General features: G+C 40.2%; 2 protein-coding genes across 4 annotated transcripts; one reads left to right on the top strand and one right to left on the bottom strand.

Moving 5' to 3' along the window:
• The first annotated feature begins 958 nt into the window (after positions 1 to 958).
• bbs10 (Bardet-Biedl syndrome 10) lies at positions 959 to 7,160 on the top strand. 2 transcript variants are annotated; one of them, XR_014277571.1, is made up of 5 exons: positions 959 to 1,402; positions 3,337 to 3,552; positions 3,641 to 4,362; positions 4,509 to 4,606; positions 4,757 to 4,864. XR_014277571.1 is itself a non-coding variant. In XM_082538438.1 (4 exons), exons 2-4 carry the CDS (start codon positions 3,362 to 3,364, stop codon positions 5,589 to 5,591), a joined length of 1,992 nt encoding a protein of 663 aa, XP_082394564.1. In that variant the 5' UTR covers positions 959 to 1,402; positions 3,337 to 3,361; the 3' UTR covers positions 5,592 to 7,160. The 2 variants fall into 2 exon arrangements, 1 of the variants encoding a protein (XP_082394564.1); XM_082538438.1 differs by having other exon boundaries at positions 3,641 to 4,606; positions 4,757 to 7,160.
• A 118-nt stretch (positions 7,161 to 7,278) lies between these two features.
• On the bottom strand, positions 7,279 to 15,012 carry cd9a (CD9 molecule a). Of its 2 annotated transcripts, none has more exons than XM_082538462.1 (8): positions 14,804 to 15,012; positions 11,015 to 11,117; positions 10,827 to 10,924; positions 10,306 to 10,380; positions 9,992 to 10,093; positions 8,683 to 8,772; positions 8,239 to 8,322; positions 7,279 to 8,145 (listed from the first exon to the last, which is right to left on the bottom strand). In XM_082538462.1, exons 1-8 carry the CDS (start codon positions 14,870 to 14,872, stop codon positions 8,080 to 8,082), a joined length of 687 nt encoding a protein of 228 aa, XP_082394588.1. In that variant the 5' UTR covers positions 14,873 to 15,012; the 3' UTR covers positions 7,279 to 8,079. The 2 variants fall into 2 exon arrangements, with proteins under 2 accessions (XP_082394588.1, XP_082394589.1); XM_082538463.1 differs by lacking the exon at positions 14,804 to 15,012 and adding an exon at positions 12,068 to 12,266.
• Positions 15,013 to 16,341: the final 1,329 nt, after the last annotated feature.

Raw genomic sequence — 16,341 nt, 5'->3', positions numbered from 1 at the left:
AAAGACTCAGTGTCAGACTCAGGTACTTCTAGCTTCACATTGTTTTCCAGGAGACAAGATTCTGTTTTGTCAAAGTCTTTTCTATCAGCTGTGAAGTTTTTCTTCATACAGCTCTTTTTTGGCTTTGCTGTGTCTATTGTTTCGAGTTGTGTGTTTGAATTACCCACAGATATGCAGTCTAGGGCTGCTTCAGCCTCCAGTCCTGGAGTTTCTAAGTTTTCATTATCACCGTGCTCATCCACAGAGCTTTCATTCAGGATGCTGTCCTTTGCTCCTGTATCCTCTGTTTTCTCGGGGCAGTCTGTGCCCATGGACTGAAGACAGACCTCAGAGGTCTGCATGGAGGTTGGATCTCCATTCTCTGTGGGTTCCCTAGTTGATCTCACTAACATTTTACAAAACTTCAGCATGTCTGTTAACAAAGTGGAAAGCAGATGAAGGTCACAGTACTCTGGTTTGAAGGGTACCAGAGATTGCCACTGTGGTACAATTGTACCAAAAAAGTGGTTGATGAGTAACTCCCAAGTTTCCACTGAGGTGTAAGTGAGTGGAGTATTCATGTTAAAGTCTGTACTATTTAAACTCTGAATTGGAGAAGTGGGATTCATTTGATGTGTAGTTGGAGTTGTGCTAGACATGTGTGCTGTTTGTAAACTAAATGCGCTTAAATTACACTCGCTGCTCTGATGCATAAATGCTTTGTGAACTGAGCTTTACTGGCGTTGCTCTTGGCTATTTATAGCCTCGCATGTCAGAAGCCACGCCCACCCCGAAGAACGCATTGATAGGTCACAGCAGGTAGCCAGTGTGACGTCACACGCAGTTCTTGGCCCGAAGAAAACTGTTTAAAGTTAAATAATAATAATAATAATAATAATAATAAATTCTGTTTAAAGTAAGTAACAGCTCTCATGTGGCTCATTTATCAATAACAAAGAACCTTAAACGTATTTTTTTTTAGGTTAATAGCGATAATATATCCATAAGCACCCCAAGGTGAAGAAATACAGACAGGCTTTGAATGCTGCCTTGTTTTCATTGTCGCTAATAAAGTCTCGTACAAACATCAGCTAACGACAGGAGCGAGAACAGCCTGGAAAGCCTTAAGATAGATAAAATAAATATAACTTTGATATGAACTAAAGTCTTTTTGTTGTTATTTCGTTATTGTATTTTGTGGCGTGGTGGCGGGGAAAGAACTCAACTAAGTATATCTGGTATACTTATCCGGCAGTATTTCCTAAATGTATATTAAATTGCAAACCATTGGAAAGAGATCAACAAATGTCGTGTAGCTGTGATCATTTTTGGCTGGATACACTAGGTGGAAGCAGCGATTTCTAATCCAAGGTACCTCAACCAAAGAAGAAGCACAGAGGCGAGCGATCCTTTCTAACTAACGGTGAGCAAAGTCCTGAAAAATCAAGCCACGTTTTATTTTTTTTAGAAATCAGAGAAGGTATATTTCAAGATATTCTAAAACACACCCGGATTTTTTAAATGAAATAGGCTGGCGGAAACCGTCGGTGGTTTCAATTGTTTTCTAAGTCTAGCTATTTGGCTAACGTAGCTAGCATAGTAACCATAGTAACTATGATACCGGTTGCCGTATATTGTAGTTAAAGCTACAGTAAGGTTGACGATTCGTGCTAAGAAACTCTTATTTGTGGTTTTTATGGTCTTGGCAGATAAAGAACAGTAGTTAAAAAAAAGAATCTCCGACGATTACATTTCATAGAGCAGAACTGAATATAGTCCGCCCCAATCGGTAAAGCTAACTGTGCTAGGCTTTTGAGCAAGTGCACCTCGTGGACGTTTTCGTCCTCCAGAAATTAACAATTTCCCTATAATATCCCTAAATCCGATATCCATCATAAGTCGTGTCTAGAAGCAAGTACGCCTGCCTTGTCTCGAGACTCTGGAAGTGCGCTGCAGTGGAGGTCGGGTGTAAGAGCCGAGACGTTTATGATTAATCAGGGAGAAGAACTCTTCTGCTTATTTTCACGATATTGATGGCCCACAGTGTCAACATTTAGATTACAATGCATAAAATACATAAAAGCCACTGAAAATACATAATAATACAAGTCATATATCGACATTTCTAACAAGATAGAGATTTGTGTGCGTCAGATTTGATTTATTAGGTAAATTCCTCTTGAACCTAATTTTTATTTTTCTACTGCACAGCTTTTCCTGGTTCAGTGTTACGTACCGTTCAAATGACGTGTGTGACACATATAAATGAGTCCCCTGCTGTACACTGCAGGCAGTGGGTCTGTTTTACTTATTTGACAAAGATCTGAGCATTTTCCTGTTATTTCTGCCCATTTGTTAAACTATAATTTCTGTTTCATTAAGTAAACGGTTTCTCTCCGAGAAAAAACCAAACAAACATGGTTTGCATACTATATATTTATTGCCATGCTTTAATAATTAATGTTGTTTAACGGAAAAATATTCACTAAGCATTGTTGTTATAGATATTGTTCAATACAGTATGGTTCAATAGCTTTTGGGTAAACAGTTTTCTAGTGTGGAAACCAATAGATCTGTAAACCAAAATAAAATTTCTCCACTCTCTAACCTACCTACATAATTTGTCATAGATTTGATTTTCTTACTTTGCTTTTAAGGATCTATCACATTGCCAAGATTTCTGTGTTTCTCAGAAAAGCTGGATTTGGATTTCCTTTGCAATTACATCTCCAAACCCTCAACTGCACTAATTTTGGTTTTTGTCATTATACGATCAGTCAAAGTCAAACCTCGATTTCCTTTGAACCCACTCTATCCCAGTGTGGCTCCTGTTTCCACATATATAAAAAAGACAAGCAGCCACGCCTCTGAGTCAGATATTGTTAACATTCTTCATCATCATTACTGCTTTCTCACTTAGGTAGGATCTAATAGTGTCTACAGTTACGCCCTCTCATTGCTTCTCTAAGCAGTCAGGTCAACTTCCAACACATGAAGTCCTAGATCCCTTAATTAAATCATGGCCCGCCAGCCATCCCAAGTCTACCAACCATATATCTGATTTGGCAGTCGAGACCTGTCTACTTAATTGTCTCTATATCCTCTGAAAGGCTTTTAAGTGTCTGCCAAGCACAGGCAGCCATGGTAGATTTATCCTGACACCTTTCCTACACTGCATGCAACACTAATGTTTAAATACCGCTTTACAGCGAGCCAGTATGTTGTGTGTAAATCCAAATAGTGTTTTAATTAGGAGGGTTCATGTTTTAAAGAATAAAAATACTGGGTTTGTATATATTATGTATTTATTTATTTATTGCAGGTCGCAGTTTAAATTCTGACTTTTTAAAATTTCAGTCTGTGCTCATTCCTGGGAGAAAGGATGCCGCCATTGGGGCACTTACACATGGAACATGTCCTGCAGGCAGTCGGTGTCTTGGAGGCGGTCATCCTTCGCAGTTTTGGCCCTGAAGGAGGACAGGTGCTGTTCACACGAGACACGGGACAGGCGATGTTGAGCCGCAGTGGGACACGCATTCTCACGGCACTACATCTGGAGCATCCGTTGGCCAGGTTAACAGTCAAACATTTACTTGAATGATTATACATATTTTTCTAGGTTTAACTCCTTGGTGACGTGTTTGTGTGTTCCTCATTTTAGGATGGTGGTGGAGTGTGTCTGGAAGCATAGCTCTGCAACAGGCGATGGATCCAAAACCTTTATCCTGCTGCTGGCATCATTGCTACGGTTGATTCATGCAGCAGCCAGCAAGGAGTCTAATGTGTCACACTCTTATAGCTCAACAAAAGCAGCAGAGGCTTCCACTGCCAGACACTTGGCTGACAAACTGCTAGCATTTGGGTTGAAGGAGTTGGATGAGCTCATTGCTACGGGAGTGGTCCCTTATGGAGGCTGCATTTCGTGGGAAGATTTCACTGTGGAAGCACAAACGCCATCTCTCACAAACAATCTCTGTGTTCAAAAGCTGCTAAGATCATTTTTTCACACACGCTGTGGTTACACGCACTGTGACTTCAGTAGTCACCTCACATGTGAGCTGCTCAGTCACTGGAAGTTTAAAAATCAACTACCTTCATTCTCTCTGCAGCTTGTAAGCGACTACTTCCCTGCCCTCCATACACCTGTGTCGGGCTTTCCTGTCCGCTCTTCACGTTTAATCGAGGGGCAGGTAATCCACAGGGACTTTGCCACGCCACCGCTTAAGACTGACCACCAGCCAGTTAAAGCTGTAGTTCTCACCGGGTCGCTGCAACCAACATTGCTCAGCACAGGAGACGTGCTTGAGTTGGGATGTAGAGGCAGAATGAAGGAGGAGAGAAGTATTTTACACTTTAGCTCCTGGATGGAAAGCTCACTGCAGGGTATTATTGCAAAGCTGCAGACTTTGGGTGTTTGTGTGCTTCTGTCTGCAGTAAAACAGTCTGCTGCTGTCCTGGCTTTAGCCACACAGGCAGAGATGTGCCTTGTAGAATGTGTCAGTGAAGATGAACTTTCTCTGTTTTCCCAGCTAAGTGGAACTACTCCAATCTGGGACTGTTCAATGATTGAATCAGAGCACGTAGCCACACTGGCTTTTTGCCGGCCGATACAGCTCGGAGCCCACAGGTATAAAAAACACACTTCGTCTTGAGTAATGTAGTGTGCTCGTATAATATTATAGATAGCAACAGGAAGTTTAGCATTATCTGTAATCTCCAAAACAGGAATTAATGCTGTTTTGTTTAGTTTAATGTATGGGTTTTGTCTCTTCCACAGGTATGTCCATGTGGCTTTCCAGGACTCGGAAGAAAGAATCACCATCAAACCCTGCAGTCTGATCATCTGTGCCCCAGGGGAAGGACAGATTGAGCAGTATGCATGTGCTTTACAAGATGCCATTCGCATGCTACTTAGAACTTGGGAGCCCATGCATGCAGCTGCAACCACAACATCAAAGAGCACCCTGCAGTCGCATAAAGGCGCATCTTTACATACAGACAGTCTGACCGAGGAAACCGCATACAGATCCATCGCTATACAGCCCATTCAAAAGTGTGTGTTAAAGCCAGGCTGTGTTTTATCTGCTGGTGGGTTATTTGAGCTTCTCTTACACTATGCCCTCCTACAACATGGACATAGTTGCTCAGTTTCCCCTGACCTAAATATAGATGCTTCTGTTTCCCAGCTCTTGGCAAATGCCCTACTGAGCGTGCCTCAAAAGATTTACTCTCACAGTCCGCACCATTTCCTGGAGTCTCAAAGAAGGGTCATAAGTTTTGTTAGTAAGTTTCCAAATGATTCCCACCCTTTTAGCCTTGTATATAAACGAGAAAATACTATAAGCCCTATACAGGTCGAAGGGCCTCTGGGGGATGGTAAACTAAGCTTGCATTGTTGTAGAGAGGGTGACAAATTGTCAAAAGTTTCAGAGTTGGATCTGGGCCTTGAATCTGTCTCCTGTAAATACCAGCTACTTCTTGCTGTATTGCAGTGTGTCGCAAGTCTCCTTAAGGTGGACGCTGTCCTGCCTACACACACTGCTTTACACACCCAGTCGCGTAGACTCACCAGGACTTCCTGGGAGGGTACAGAGGACGAAGGCGAGGACTGAGATTGTGTCTTAGTTAAGATAAAAGCCATAAACATATTTTCTCTCAGTGCTCCCTCATGTCAAAGATGGAGTAAATACTTAGCACTTTAATACATTTTTGGCACAGTGATTTTTCTATACCCACAAGATATATCCAACTATCTGTCCATTCTCTTCCACTTATCCTTGTCAGGGTCACGGGGGAACTGGAGCCTTTCCCAGCTACCATAGACCAAGAGGCAGGGTACACCCTGAACAGGTCGCCAGTCTGTTGCAGGGCTAACACATAGAGACAGACAACCATTCACACTTACATTCAAACCTATGGACAGTTTAGAATGATCAATTAACCTAACCCCACTAACTGCATGTCTTGACTGCATGACTGTGGGAGGAAGCCGGAGAACCTGGAGAGAACCCCTGCAAACACAAGGAGAACATGCAAAATCCACACAGAAAGGCCCCGACATGGTGGTGGAAACTCAGGAACATCTTTTTGTGAGGCAACCAGTGCTATTCACCTTGCCACTGTGTATATTTTGTTCCAACAAAATATATTTTTATTGCAAGACACAGATGGTATTTTCAGTTTTATGACCATGTTGTGGTTGGTTGCAGTTTCTGTGGCAGTAAAATGTTAAAGTGGTCTATAGCATCCTGTCCTGAATCAAGGCAAGGTCTGGCAGTAAAAAAGAAGGCATTAAACACTGTTGTAATACGGAATGTGCAGTTGCGAAATATTTTTATGTGTTGCAAACCTTCCAAGCGAGAATGTGTTAATGCCTTTTTTCTCAGTATTATTCATATTCATAGATTTTCTCTAAAATTTCTTCTCCTTTTCTATTTTCCTGGCCTATTCCCTTGCTAGTTTGTCCCTTACACAAACGGTTTAAATACAGATCATCTCACAAAACAGTCCTTTTTTATAATCAGTGTTATCTCCAAAAAACGATTGAGGCATTTAGAAGGGCAACACCCGGCTGTCAACAACCAAATCATAGCATGCTTCCTTGTGCTGTAATCAGAGGAACACAAACTCTATTTACTTCTATACTCGCCGCTTTTTAGATGGAAACTGTGAGTCATAAAGACATTAACTAGTCATACTGTTTACCGTAACTACCGTGTCATTAGTTTTGAAGACAAAAATTTTCCATAAAATATTTGTAACAGCACAATTAAGAAACAAAGACACTTCTTGTCTTTGTTTGTGTTCTAAGGGAGTCAGTCAGCTGATAGCTGCCAATATCAAAGAAGGGGAAGCTGAGGGAGTTTTCCCAATGTTTTTTTTTTCTTTTTCCTACTGCGAAAAAGGAAACAAGCTTGAGTGTAGCTGTCATTGTTGTCAGTCCTATGGAGACACCTACGCACGTCTAACTCTTGCAGCATGCTGTATCGTGAGCAGCTAAATCTAAAATGTAAATAAAGCTCAGTCTAACAGTGAATCAGTGTAACTCTTATATTTTCATTGTAGTTATGAATGTTACCAAGTGACCTAAGAACAGGTGCAGTTAAATGTTCTCCAACTTGTTTACTATTACAGCGTTTGGGAATAATTGCAGGTCATATTATTTTATGGTCCACTTTTATTTCTCTATTTAAATGCTTAAATGCTCCCTTGCTGGCACGTTTTATTTTCCTATACTGAATTGTTTATATTTTCTCTATAAATAAACTTTATGATTGTTACAGTAAACTCATAGTCGACTCAGTACATTTTAGTTTATTTGGCGCTTATTGTTAAATTTTGTCTCTGTGAAACAGTGCATATGATATAAATCAATCTCTAAATTGAAGAGAACACTGCAAAATGCATCGTCAAACTGCACGTAAAAATATAAACAGCTAACATTAGAAATCTTACAAATACAAAAAGGAAAACATTTACAAACACAAATCAGGATAAGGACCAGGAACAAATCAAATGTCATGAAAATAAAGGAATCAAGATGCTACTCTAGCTTAAAGTTAACAGCTCGGTATTCAGCTGGCTACTCGTCACCTTAATTTTACTTAAGAAGTTGCATGAAAAAAGGAACTGTAAAACTGCTGCGGCTGTGTTGTGCAGAAGTGTTTGCTTTTTTGTGTTTGTTTTTTTATATCTGGACCATGTTCTTGCTAGTAGATGACCCCAAGTGACAGCAATAGAAATGTTATCAGTATACAATAGTATCATGTTTTGTTTAGATAATTAGCTGTTCACACACTAATTTCAGTCAAATCACCACAAAAGTACACATTTCTTTTTACTACACTGCCACTGAATAACAGATGACACCCATTTTAAAATTGGGCCTTATAACCACATAACAGCTATCTAGTCCAAGAAAGTGGGCCTAAGCATCAGCAGCACAGATAAGGCTGACGTATAATGCAATCAGAAATATGTGCACCCAGCCTAAGCTTAGTTTATCCCCCCCTTTAACGAGCAGTGTTTCTACTGGCAGTGGAGAGTCGTGGGACTCTAGGAATGACATCATGCAACATTAATGAGGACTTCGAGAGGGTGTCACACCACCTCCCTGGACCTCCTGATGGCGCAGCACAGGAGCATGCTAAAGATCATCCCAAACACCTGTAAGAAAGAGTGTTACAAGTTTTGAGCTCATTTCTGGACTGTCCTCATTCAGCACAATAGCAGTAAGAGTTAAACCAATCATGCGCTCACCATAATGACCCCGATGGCAATGCCTACTCCTCCTATGATGTGCAATTTGGAGTTAAACACCTCTTCAATGGCATCAGGGCAGCTCTGCAAAAGATAGTAATAATTTCTTTGAGCTTTCTGAACATGACTTGTGGGATGGTACACATAAAAGACAGCCTGAGGGCATGTGGGCTCCTGTAAACCACCGTTGCTATGGTAACACTGCAAAGAGACTAGGGGATTGCTCTGCAAAGGGAAGATTGACAGACTTATGACACACATTGGACCATGATTATGCATTTGATTTACAGTAATTGCCACAGATCTCAGAGAGATGAAGCATGCCAGCATGCCTCTTGATTTCTCCACTCTCCATCTCTATCCCCACACACACACACACACACACACACACACACACACACACATACACACACACACACACACACACACACAGGATAGTCATACCTTAGTAATGAGCTCCTCCAGCAGCTCCCCCTTTGGACACGTTTCTGTGTTTGTTTCCTCTAACCTCCCATTTGGACCACAACAGTTCAGCTGTAAACATATATGAATATATGTTGTAAATGAACATGATGACCATGAATGCAGATGAAAACAGAGACCCCCCATCCCACACCCTCACCCCACCCCAAATGTGCTTTTCCATGGCATGCATTTTTCATTTAAGTCTGTGAAGGTTCTCAGTCATCCAGGTCATCGTAGTCAAAGGAGCTTGCAAAGAAAGGCGTCTCCAGACAGCTTTCTTTGCAAGCTCCTTTGGCATTTTTAATTTAACTTTGCTATTTGGGCTGATTGGGACCTGATGAATGTAAAAACAAAGAATCACCGTTTTTTTCACCTGATTTTTGTTTCTGAGAAAAATGAGGTCCACATAAGAGGATATTCATTTTAAATTTTGATAGAACAGTGGCAGTATAATGTCATTGTAAGTGGATATCAGGCCCTATGTAGAGCAAAATTTAGTATTGTGGTCTACACAACCCAAAATGTGGTCCTAGGAAGTTAAACATAGTCACCGTGGCATCACCTAATGGTTTGTAGACTCACACACTGAAGTACACCCTGGGCTGTCATTTATGTTACTGTAAAAGGTTATATATAGATATATATATATATATATATATATATATATATATATATATATATATATATGTATAAAACCTTTTACAATAACATACAATAACATATATATATATACACACACATATATATATATATATTTATATACATATATATTTAAATTGTTAATTAACATTGACAATTAACCCTTCTCATATACACTTATGGACTATCTGAGGAATCACTCATCGTTGGTCATTAGATAGAATGGAGGTTTAAGGCTTCATTTTGGAGACCATGTCCATCCTTTTTATACAGATCATCCAAATAAAGCCTGCACCTCTCTTAATAGCGTTTGCGACACATGTTAATGCAGACATTAAGCCTGAGATACAGCATGTTAAGATGTGAGACTTAGAAAAGGTGGTAGATGTGTTGTTATCACTAGATACACGTTTTCCTTGTACTACCTGTATAGTTTGTTGTGTGTAATCATCTCACAGTTTTAGCTTCACACATAGCAGCTGTGGTTTTGATCTTAGTAATTCTCATGAAGAACGGTAATACAAAAAAAATCTGTCCTAGAAAACCAGTTTCACCTAGAAATAATAAACAACATTTATCTGACTCTACCGTAGGTGACAAATTTCTTTTGGATAAGATCAGAGTCGGCCTGAATTAGAAAGAGACTCACCTCAGCTTGAATCACCCGCAGTGTCTCTTTGAGGTGCTCGTCTCCATTTGACTTGTAGTTGTTGTACGTCTGTGTGTAAAATCCTGTGATATCATTCACCACCTGCAAAACAGCAGTAAACGGAGAAACGATGATATAATATATGTCACAGAGACACATAAATCTCCAAACCCCTTCACTCGACTCGCTTTTTTGGATTTGGTTTGTCTTTTCTGATCTGGCAGTGTTTTCTCACATGGATTCCTGTAGTGTACTAGGTCTGTGTAAAGTGTTTTCAACCTGATAGTTAGCATTATAATTTGTTAAAATGTTACCTGGCTTTGGTTAGAAAATCCCCAGATTCCAGCAGCTACCTCAATGGCAAATATGATTAACAGGAAGAAGAAGAACTGCAGAAAGAAAAAGACTAAATTAAACTCAGCTGACTGTTTGCTTCCAGGCATGCTTGCGCGCATGTCTTCTGTGCCCATGTATGAACACATAAGGTCAGTTGAGGGTAGCCAAACCCAGTTTTCATTTACTCCTCCTCTTGAGAGGTTTAATACGAGAAGAGAAGATTATGGCCAGACGGAGCAGGATGGTGGAAGCTAGTGCAGAGAAATCTAAGAGACTCTTCCGTGGCTTTCACACAGTTCAGTAAACAAAGATGAAGGCAGACATCTCATATCTTTTGAGTGAGCCCAAGGTTCGTCCGTAAAGCACACTTGTGACAGTGAGATAAAAAGTCCAAGTGCAGCTAAGTGAAATCACTAAGACAGTTAAAATTTTTATGTTAGTTAGATCAAAATTAGTTAATAGAATATGATAGTTATGAAGATTATTAAGTGGTACAAACCGTTCCCAGCATACAGGGGGACTCCCGGATGGCACCACAACATCCCAGAAAGCCCACCACCATGATCAGTGCTCCAGCTGCTATCAGAATATATACACCTACACACACACAACACATGTGATATACAGAGAAGAATAAATAGCTTTTATATAAATAGCTATGATATAATAAACATCCCTGCATCTTACCTGTGTAAAACACATATGAAGAATCTGGTTCTTCAAATAAGCTTTTGGTCTTCTGGTCTAATCTTAGCCACAGTCCTATAGCTAATACAGCAGTGCCGGCGAGCTGCAACACACAAAAATATATGTTGTCACATACAAGATATATTGCAATTTGGACCATGCAATTTGCATACTGTTTGCTCATTAAAAGTTGAGTCAAGAAGAAAACTCTTCATACTCAGTTCTCTTCATGTCCATGCATGCACCATCCCCCGCTTGCCAACCTAATCAGCAAGCATCGGTTAACAATTATGCCTCTGAGTTTTAAACACTGCACTGACCAGCTGTTTCTCCTGGTTTCATCCTTACAGTTTCGCAGTACTCAAACAGAAATCTTCAAATATAATTTAATAAACAGTGCCTCGTTGTGGAAACTCTCCTTTCACAGTAATTACTTCTATTTGTCTACAAATCAATCAAAAAAACACCTACAAATATTACAATTCAATACCTACACAGCTTCATGTTTCTAAAAAACAAAATAAAACAAATAGCCCAAAGTAAACTGAAACTGAACATTACACTTTTGATTCTTAAGCTCTGAGACAGATAACAGAGAAGGGAGCCTGCATGGCCACAGCTTGCACACATTCCTTTTAACATTTTCACTTAACATGAACACATAGTAGCAAGTTATTTGAAATATGCGGAGAAAGTATTCTAAAACTCAGAGTTTAGGACGTGTGTACAAGGCCACTTACAAGCCTCGGCAAAGATAGGTTGGTAAATGTTTAACTTTGAGAAGAAAGGTGGCACGCAGTTTTTTTTTGAAAGCGTGGGAGTGTCACTTTGCCTTTTCTTCTCACGTTTTGACAAATGCTTCTTGTTTTGAATACTTTATGCCATATTGCTGCAGTTTTCCTGTATCCTTTAAAATATGTTAGCTAGTAGAAATTTGTTACAGAACTGTAACACAAGTTCAAACATTTCCCCTTTTCTTTATCACACAAACCACCAGATCAAAAAAATTTTTTTAAATAATAATTAATTAATTAAAAAGCAAAATACACCTACCCAGAAGAAAAGGTTGAAGATGAACATGAGATATTTCACACATTTGATTCCCCCACCGAGAGCCATGTTGAGTCACATTAAACAGTTCACCACTGTGACAAAGTAGTGCCTTTTTTTCCAGGAAGAAGCCAACGCAAAGGTAGTGGTAAGAGAGAGTATTCTCAATACCGTGCCTTTCAGAGTCACCTGATTATGGAGGTAGGGAGTGGCCAAAGTAACTCTTCTCTTTCAACCTGTTGTTCCATGTATAGTTAGAGGGTGTTATGATCTGGTAGATAGAGGGGTTGTGTCCAGGCATGTAAACGTTTCCTAAAATACCTGCTTGACGACACATTTAATCCTCTGGTATCTGAACTCGTACCTACAGTGAATGGGTCGACTTTTGCTTCCCATTACACCTACAGCTTCTGCTGCACCCAGAAGTGGGTTTTGATCCAGTCCAAGCAAAATTTGCGAACTCTGCTCTGTGTGCACTGACACAAAAGCTGCACTGAGCTTTGACCCTGGTTAGTTTCTATCTCAGAAGGGAAGTGTCTTTGTTTAAATGAGGATGCTAGTTATAAGGAAGCGTCCCTGTGTGTTGACAAATTCTGCTGATTAAGAGTTATACTGTAATTTATAATGTATTGTATTCCTAAAGCTTCTCCATTTCGAAACATTTGTGACTTTTAAAAAGTGATTCTAATGACCTATTTTCATCAATCTTATTAACACTCAAAACTTATTTTTTTCTCTCACACGTAGCGTTCACATGCTGTGGGAAATCTGTCTGCCCTGTAATTAATGCTACACTTAGCTCTATGTATAGCGTCGCAGATTACAAACGTGCATAAAAGGCAACACAACCATTTGAAACCACACGCACACATCCCACTCAAACACGCACAGCAAGACACACCCTGCGGGTGCGCAGGACAGCGGGACACACATAACCTACATGGGATATCTAGCATTCACGCACAAGCATGTGCGCGCGCACACCGCCAAGTAGACAGACTTCCATTAACAACTCTTTTAGGGGCGGAAATGTTAATTACTTAATTTTGGGGCTATATCTCGGCCACAATAAGCCCCCTCCCCCTCATTGCAAGTATTAAAATGCCATGCGCGCAAACTCCAGAGTGTGGCTAGTAGTGATGGGATTTCCGGTTCTTTTTAGAGAACCGGCTCTTTCGGTTCGGCTCACTAAAAAGAGCCGGCTCTTTCGGCTCCGAACCGGCTCTTCAGGTTGTTTTGTTGCTTTAATTAATTTATTATTAACAATAATATAAAATTATGCACAAAAGGAATTACTAACATAAAAACAAGTGGTTTTATTTATATATGTTTATATATAAATATATGCGGTGGCCCCTAGAGACAAAACACGTACAAACTCCAAAACACATTTCTAGCATGAACTGAACTTCCAAAGCAGAGCTACTAGATCACTTAAATGTGTGTATTGTTTGTGTATTTATACACAGGCACTCATATATATATTCAAATAATTTAAAAAAAAGTTCATTTACCTGTTACTACGACACACCAAATCCGGTCGTTGGTACTTGCTGGCTTGTGTAGCCACAAGATAACAAAGGCTCAACACTGCGCCCAGCATCCTGGAGCACTTCTGTTGTCTTTTGTACGTGTTTTGAGTTTTTATGTGCTTCTGAGTTTTTATATGCTTCTGAGTTTTTACGTGCTTCGGAGTTTGTACGTGTTTTTACGTGTTTTGGAGTTTGTACGTGTTTTTACATGTTTTGGAGTTTGTACATGCTTCAGAGTTCGTACGTGATTTGAAGTTTGTATGTGCTTTGTCTCTAGGGGCCACCGTAAATATACTTTTATTTATTCACTCCACATAAAATGTAATAAATAAATCATATAATATAAAAATCAACTATTCACATTTCAAGTTTTAACTATTTAAATTTTCAGCTTTTTCCTTTCACAAATTTAAAGTGAAAAGAACACAAAACACTGCAAACCACAACACAATTAAATATAAATTATAATATGAAAACTAAAAGAACATGCATATTCTCTGTCATATGGACCTGCATGAATAAACTTTCTCAATCCTTTATCATCTGCAACCGAAAATAGTTGTGGATGATTACTATACCTTTCTAATGTTGTTGTCCCTGCCTCTCTTTCTCTCTCTCTGGCTCTGTTCCTGTGCTACTAAGTGTAACTACCGCCCCTCCCCCCTCTGCCCAGCGTAAAGCACAAGGCTCGCGTGCAGAGTGAAGCGGAAAAAAAGTGCGAGAGAGAGGCTGAGAGAAAAAAAAAAAAAACCACGTGACGGCTCGCGATAAGGAGCCGGCTCGCGTCGTTCACGTCAAAGAGTCGGCTCTAAGAGCCATTTCGTTCGCGAACGACCCATCACTAGTGGCTAGTCTGCGCGGTGGAACTGGGTCACTTGGCCACTGGGGATTATTCTCCAGCCCGCACGGTCTCCACAAACATTGGGACACTTTGTATTTAGTGGCAGCCAGAGCCATAATTCATTCATGCGGCTGCTCAGACAATCCGGGGATAAGTAACAGACACACACCGTGAGCACTCGGCACTATTCTGCATCTGGGACGTCTATACCGTGTAATTTTATTCACTATAGTAACCTGCGCTCACACGAATGCGCATGTTCCTACGCAAACCTCACACACGTTCGCACACCTACACGCACACACACACGTAGAAAAACAGGCAGGATGCACACGAGAATAAAATATTTTCTTGCTTCGGACTCACCCAGAACACCAGGTTAAAGGCAAACATCAGGTATTTGATGCACGTCTCACCCCCCGACAGTGCAGCCATGGTGGTCCTTGAACTGTGACTCACACTTGTACCGCTATCTCAAATTCAAGAGGAGAAGAGCCACTATATAACAGCCTGTATGCAGAATGAGGTTATTTGCCGAGGCGCCGGCGCTGACGCGCGTCGTGCGGAGCGCGCCTGTAGTGGTCCGCCCCCTCACGGCTGCACAGCCTCCTATGGCTCTTCTTCTTTCTGTCTTTATTCCTGAAAACTTTTGTTTACAATTTCTTCTTTATTTAATTATTTGACCAAAAACAAGTGGATATGGTTCTATTAGTTATTTTCGGGGATTTTGTGGGATTTCCGGTGATGTAGGAGTGTTGACATCTCCACACGATTTTCGATTTATTCAGATTGCAGCCTGCACTTGCTTTTCAGTATAGTCTCGATGTGTGCCTTTCCTATATACAATAGTGGGAACAGTACACTTAACAGCACCCTGCTGTGGGCATTTGAATGCAAGTTCCTGCAGGACTCTGGGCATTGCGATGACGTAATTCTCCAGGAATAAGGAAAGCGCGTTCACGGATTAAATATACTGTACATGAATGAACACGGTGCACGAGCAGGCTGTGTGCTCGCCAGCAATATATAGCTCACAGACAGATTATAGGTTACACGCTCTCACTTCTAAACGCGATATGAAACAAGCAGCTTTGCAATTGAATGCATTAGCATCTGTGAGGCATGAAGGCTGTACATTAGTCTTGTGTCTGAACAGTCCTGCTTCAGGGTATATCACGCTTAGATATACGTTTTACGGCCATTTTTAAGTGGGCAATGAATTAGCTACCATTTATAGATGATGTATACATTTTTGTTTTACCTAATGTTTTTATAACTTTATTAATTTAATTTAACAACATAGCTGTGAAAGAGTCAACATCGCTATGCTCGAAAAAAGCCTGAAAAGTATGATGCCATTTGTCTACATTTAGCTTTTAATAATAAAGTTTTCAGTTTTCATATCCGTAGTAGGACTGAATTATTTCACGGGCGGTTTATTAATAAGTAGAAAACCCCCACTTTAACCCTTTAAAGCCTGAGCTATGACATTATTTCCAGAAAATTATTGAATTAGAAAAAATACACATAAATTTGCATATATTAGTTTTAATTTGGTTATATTTGCTATATTTGTTTGTGTGGTTGGGGGGGGGGGGGGGTGGTTCTGCAGGATAACCAACTTGACCAAAACTGCCTCACCATGCATATAAATGATTACCTAAAGCTCTGCATGCCCTTTCAGTTAAGTTATTATATCAGAGCTATCAGAGCTGCTATACAGAAGACATGTAGGCACATTTGCAAGTAATAATGTTAGAATTTTGTTTTTCTCCAAATTCCGCATGTTCATTTGTCTGTTTTGAAAAACATCTCTTGGCATCTCACTGTCGCACTACAGGACATTTTTGGTTACACACATAATTTCTGTAATGCCAGTAATACCCTTGTTTCAAGCAGAGACG

The sequence above is a fragment of the Aulonocara stuartgranti genome, assembly GCF_965226115.1.
Source record: "Aulonocara stuartgranti genome assembly, chromosome: 7".
Lineage (NCBI taxonomy): Eukaryota > Metazoa > Chordata > Actinopteri > Cichliformes > Cichlidae > Aulonocara > Aulonocara stuartgranti.
This window is presented reverse-complemented; position numbering and strand designations above follow the sequence as displayed.

Bases quoted from the DNA above. Each gene is read 5' to 3' on its own strand.
- bbs10 (XM_082538438.1), top strand. From the start codon at position 3,362: ATGCCGCCATTGGGGCACTTACACATGGAACATGTCCTGCAGGCAGTC. The intron at 3,553-3,640 runs GTTAACAGTCAA...TCCTCATTTTAG, and splicing joins CTGGAGCATCCGTTGGCCAG to GATGGTGGTGGAGTGTGTCT. The intron at 4,607-4,756 runs GTATAAAAAACA...TCTCTTCCACAG, and splicing joins ATACAGCTCGGAGCCCACAG to GTATGTCCATGTGGCTTTCC.
- cd9a (XM_082538462.1), bottom strand. From the start codon at position 14,872: ATGGCTGCACTGTCGGGGGGTGAGACGTGCATCAAATACCTGATGTTT. The intron at 10,381-10,826 runs GTTTGTACCACT...TTCTTTCTGCAG, and splicing joins CCCCCTGTATGCTGGGAACG to TTCTTCTTCTTCCTGTTAAT. The intron at 8,146-8,238 runs GTGAGCGCATGA...TCTTTCTTACAG, and splicing joins TTGCCATCGGGGTCATTATG to GTGTTTGGGATGATCTTTAG.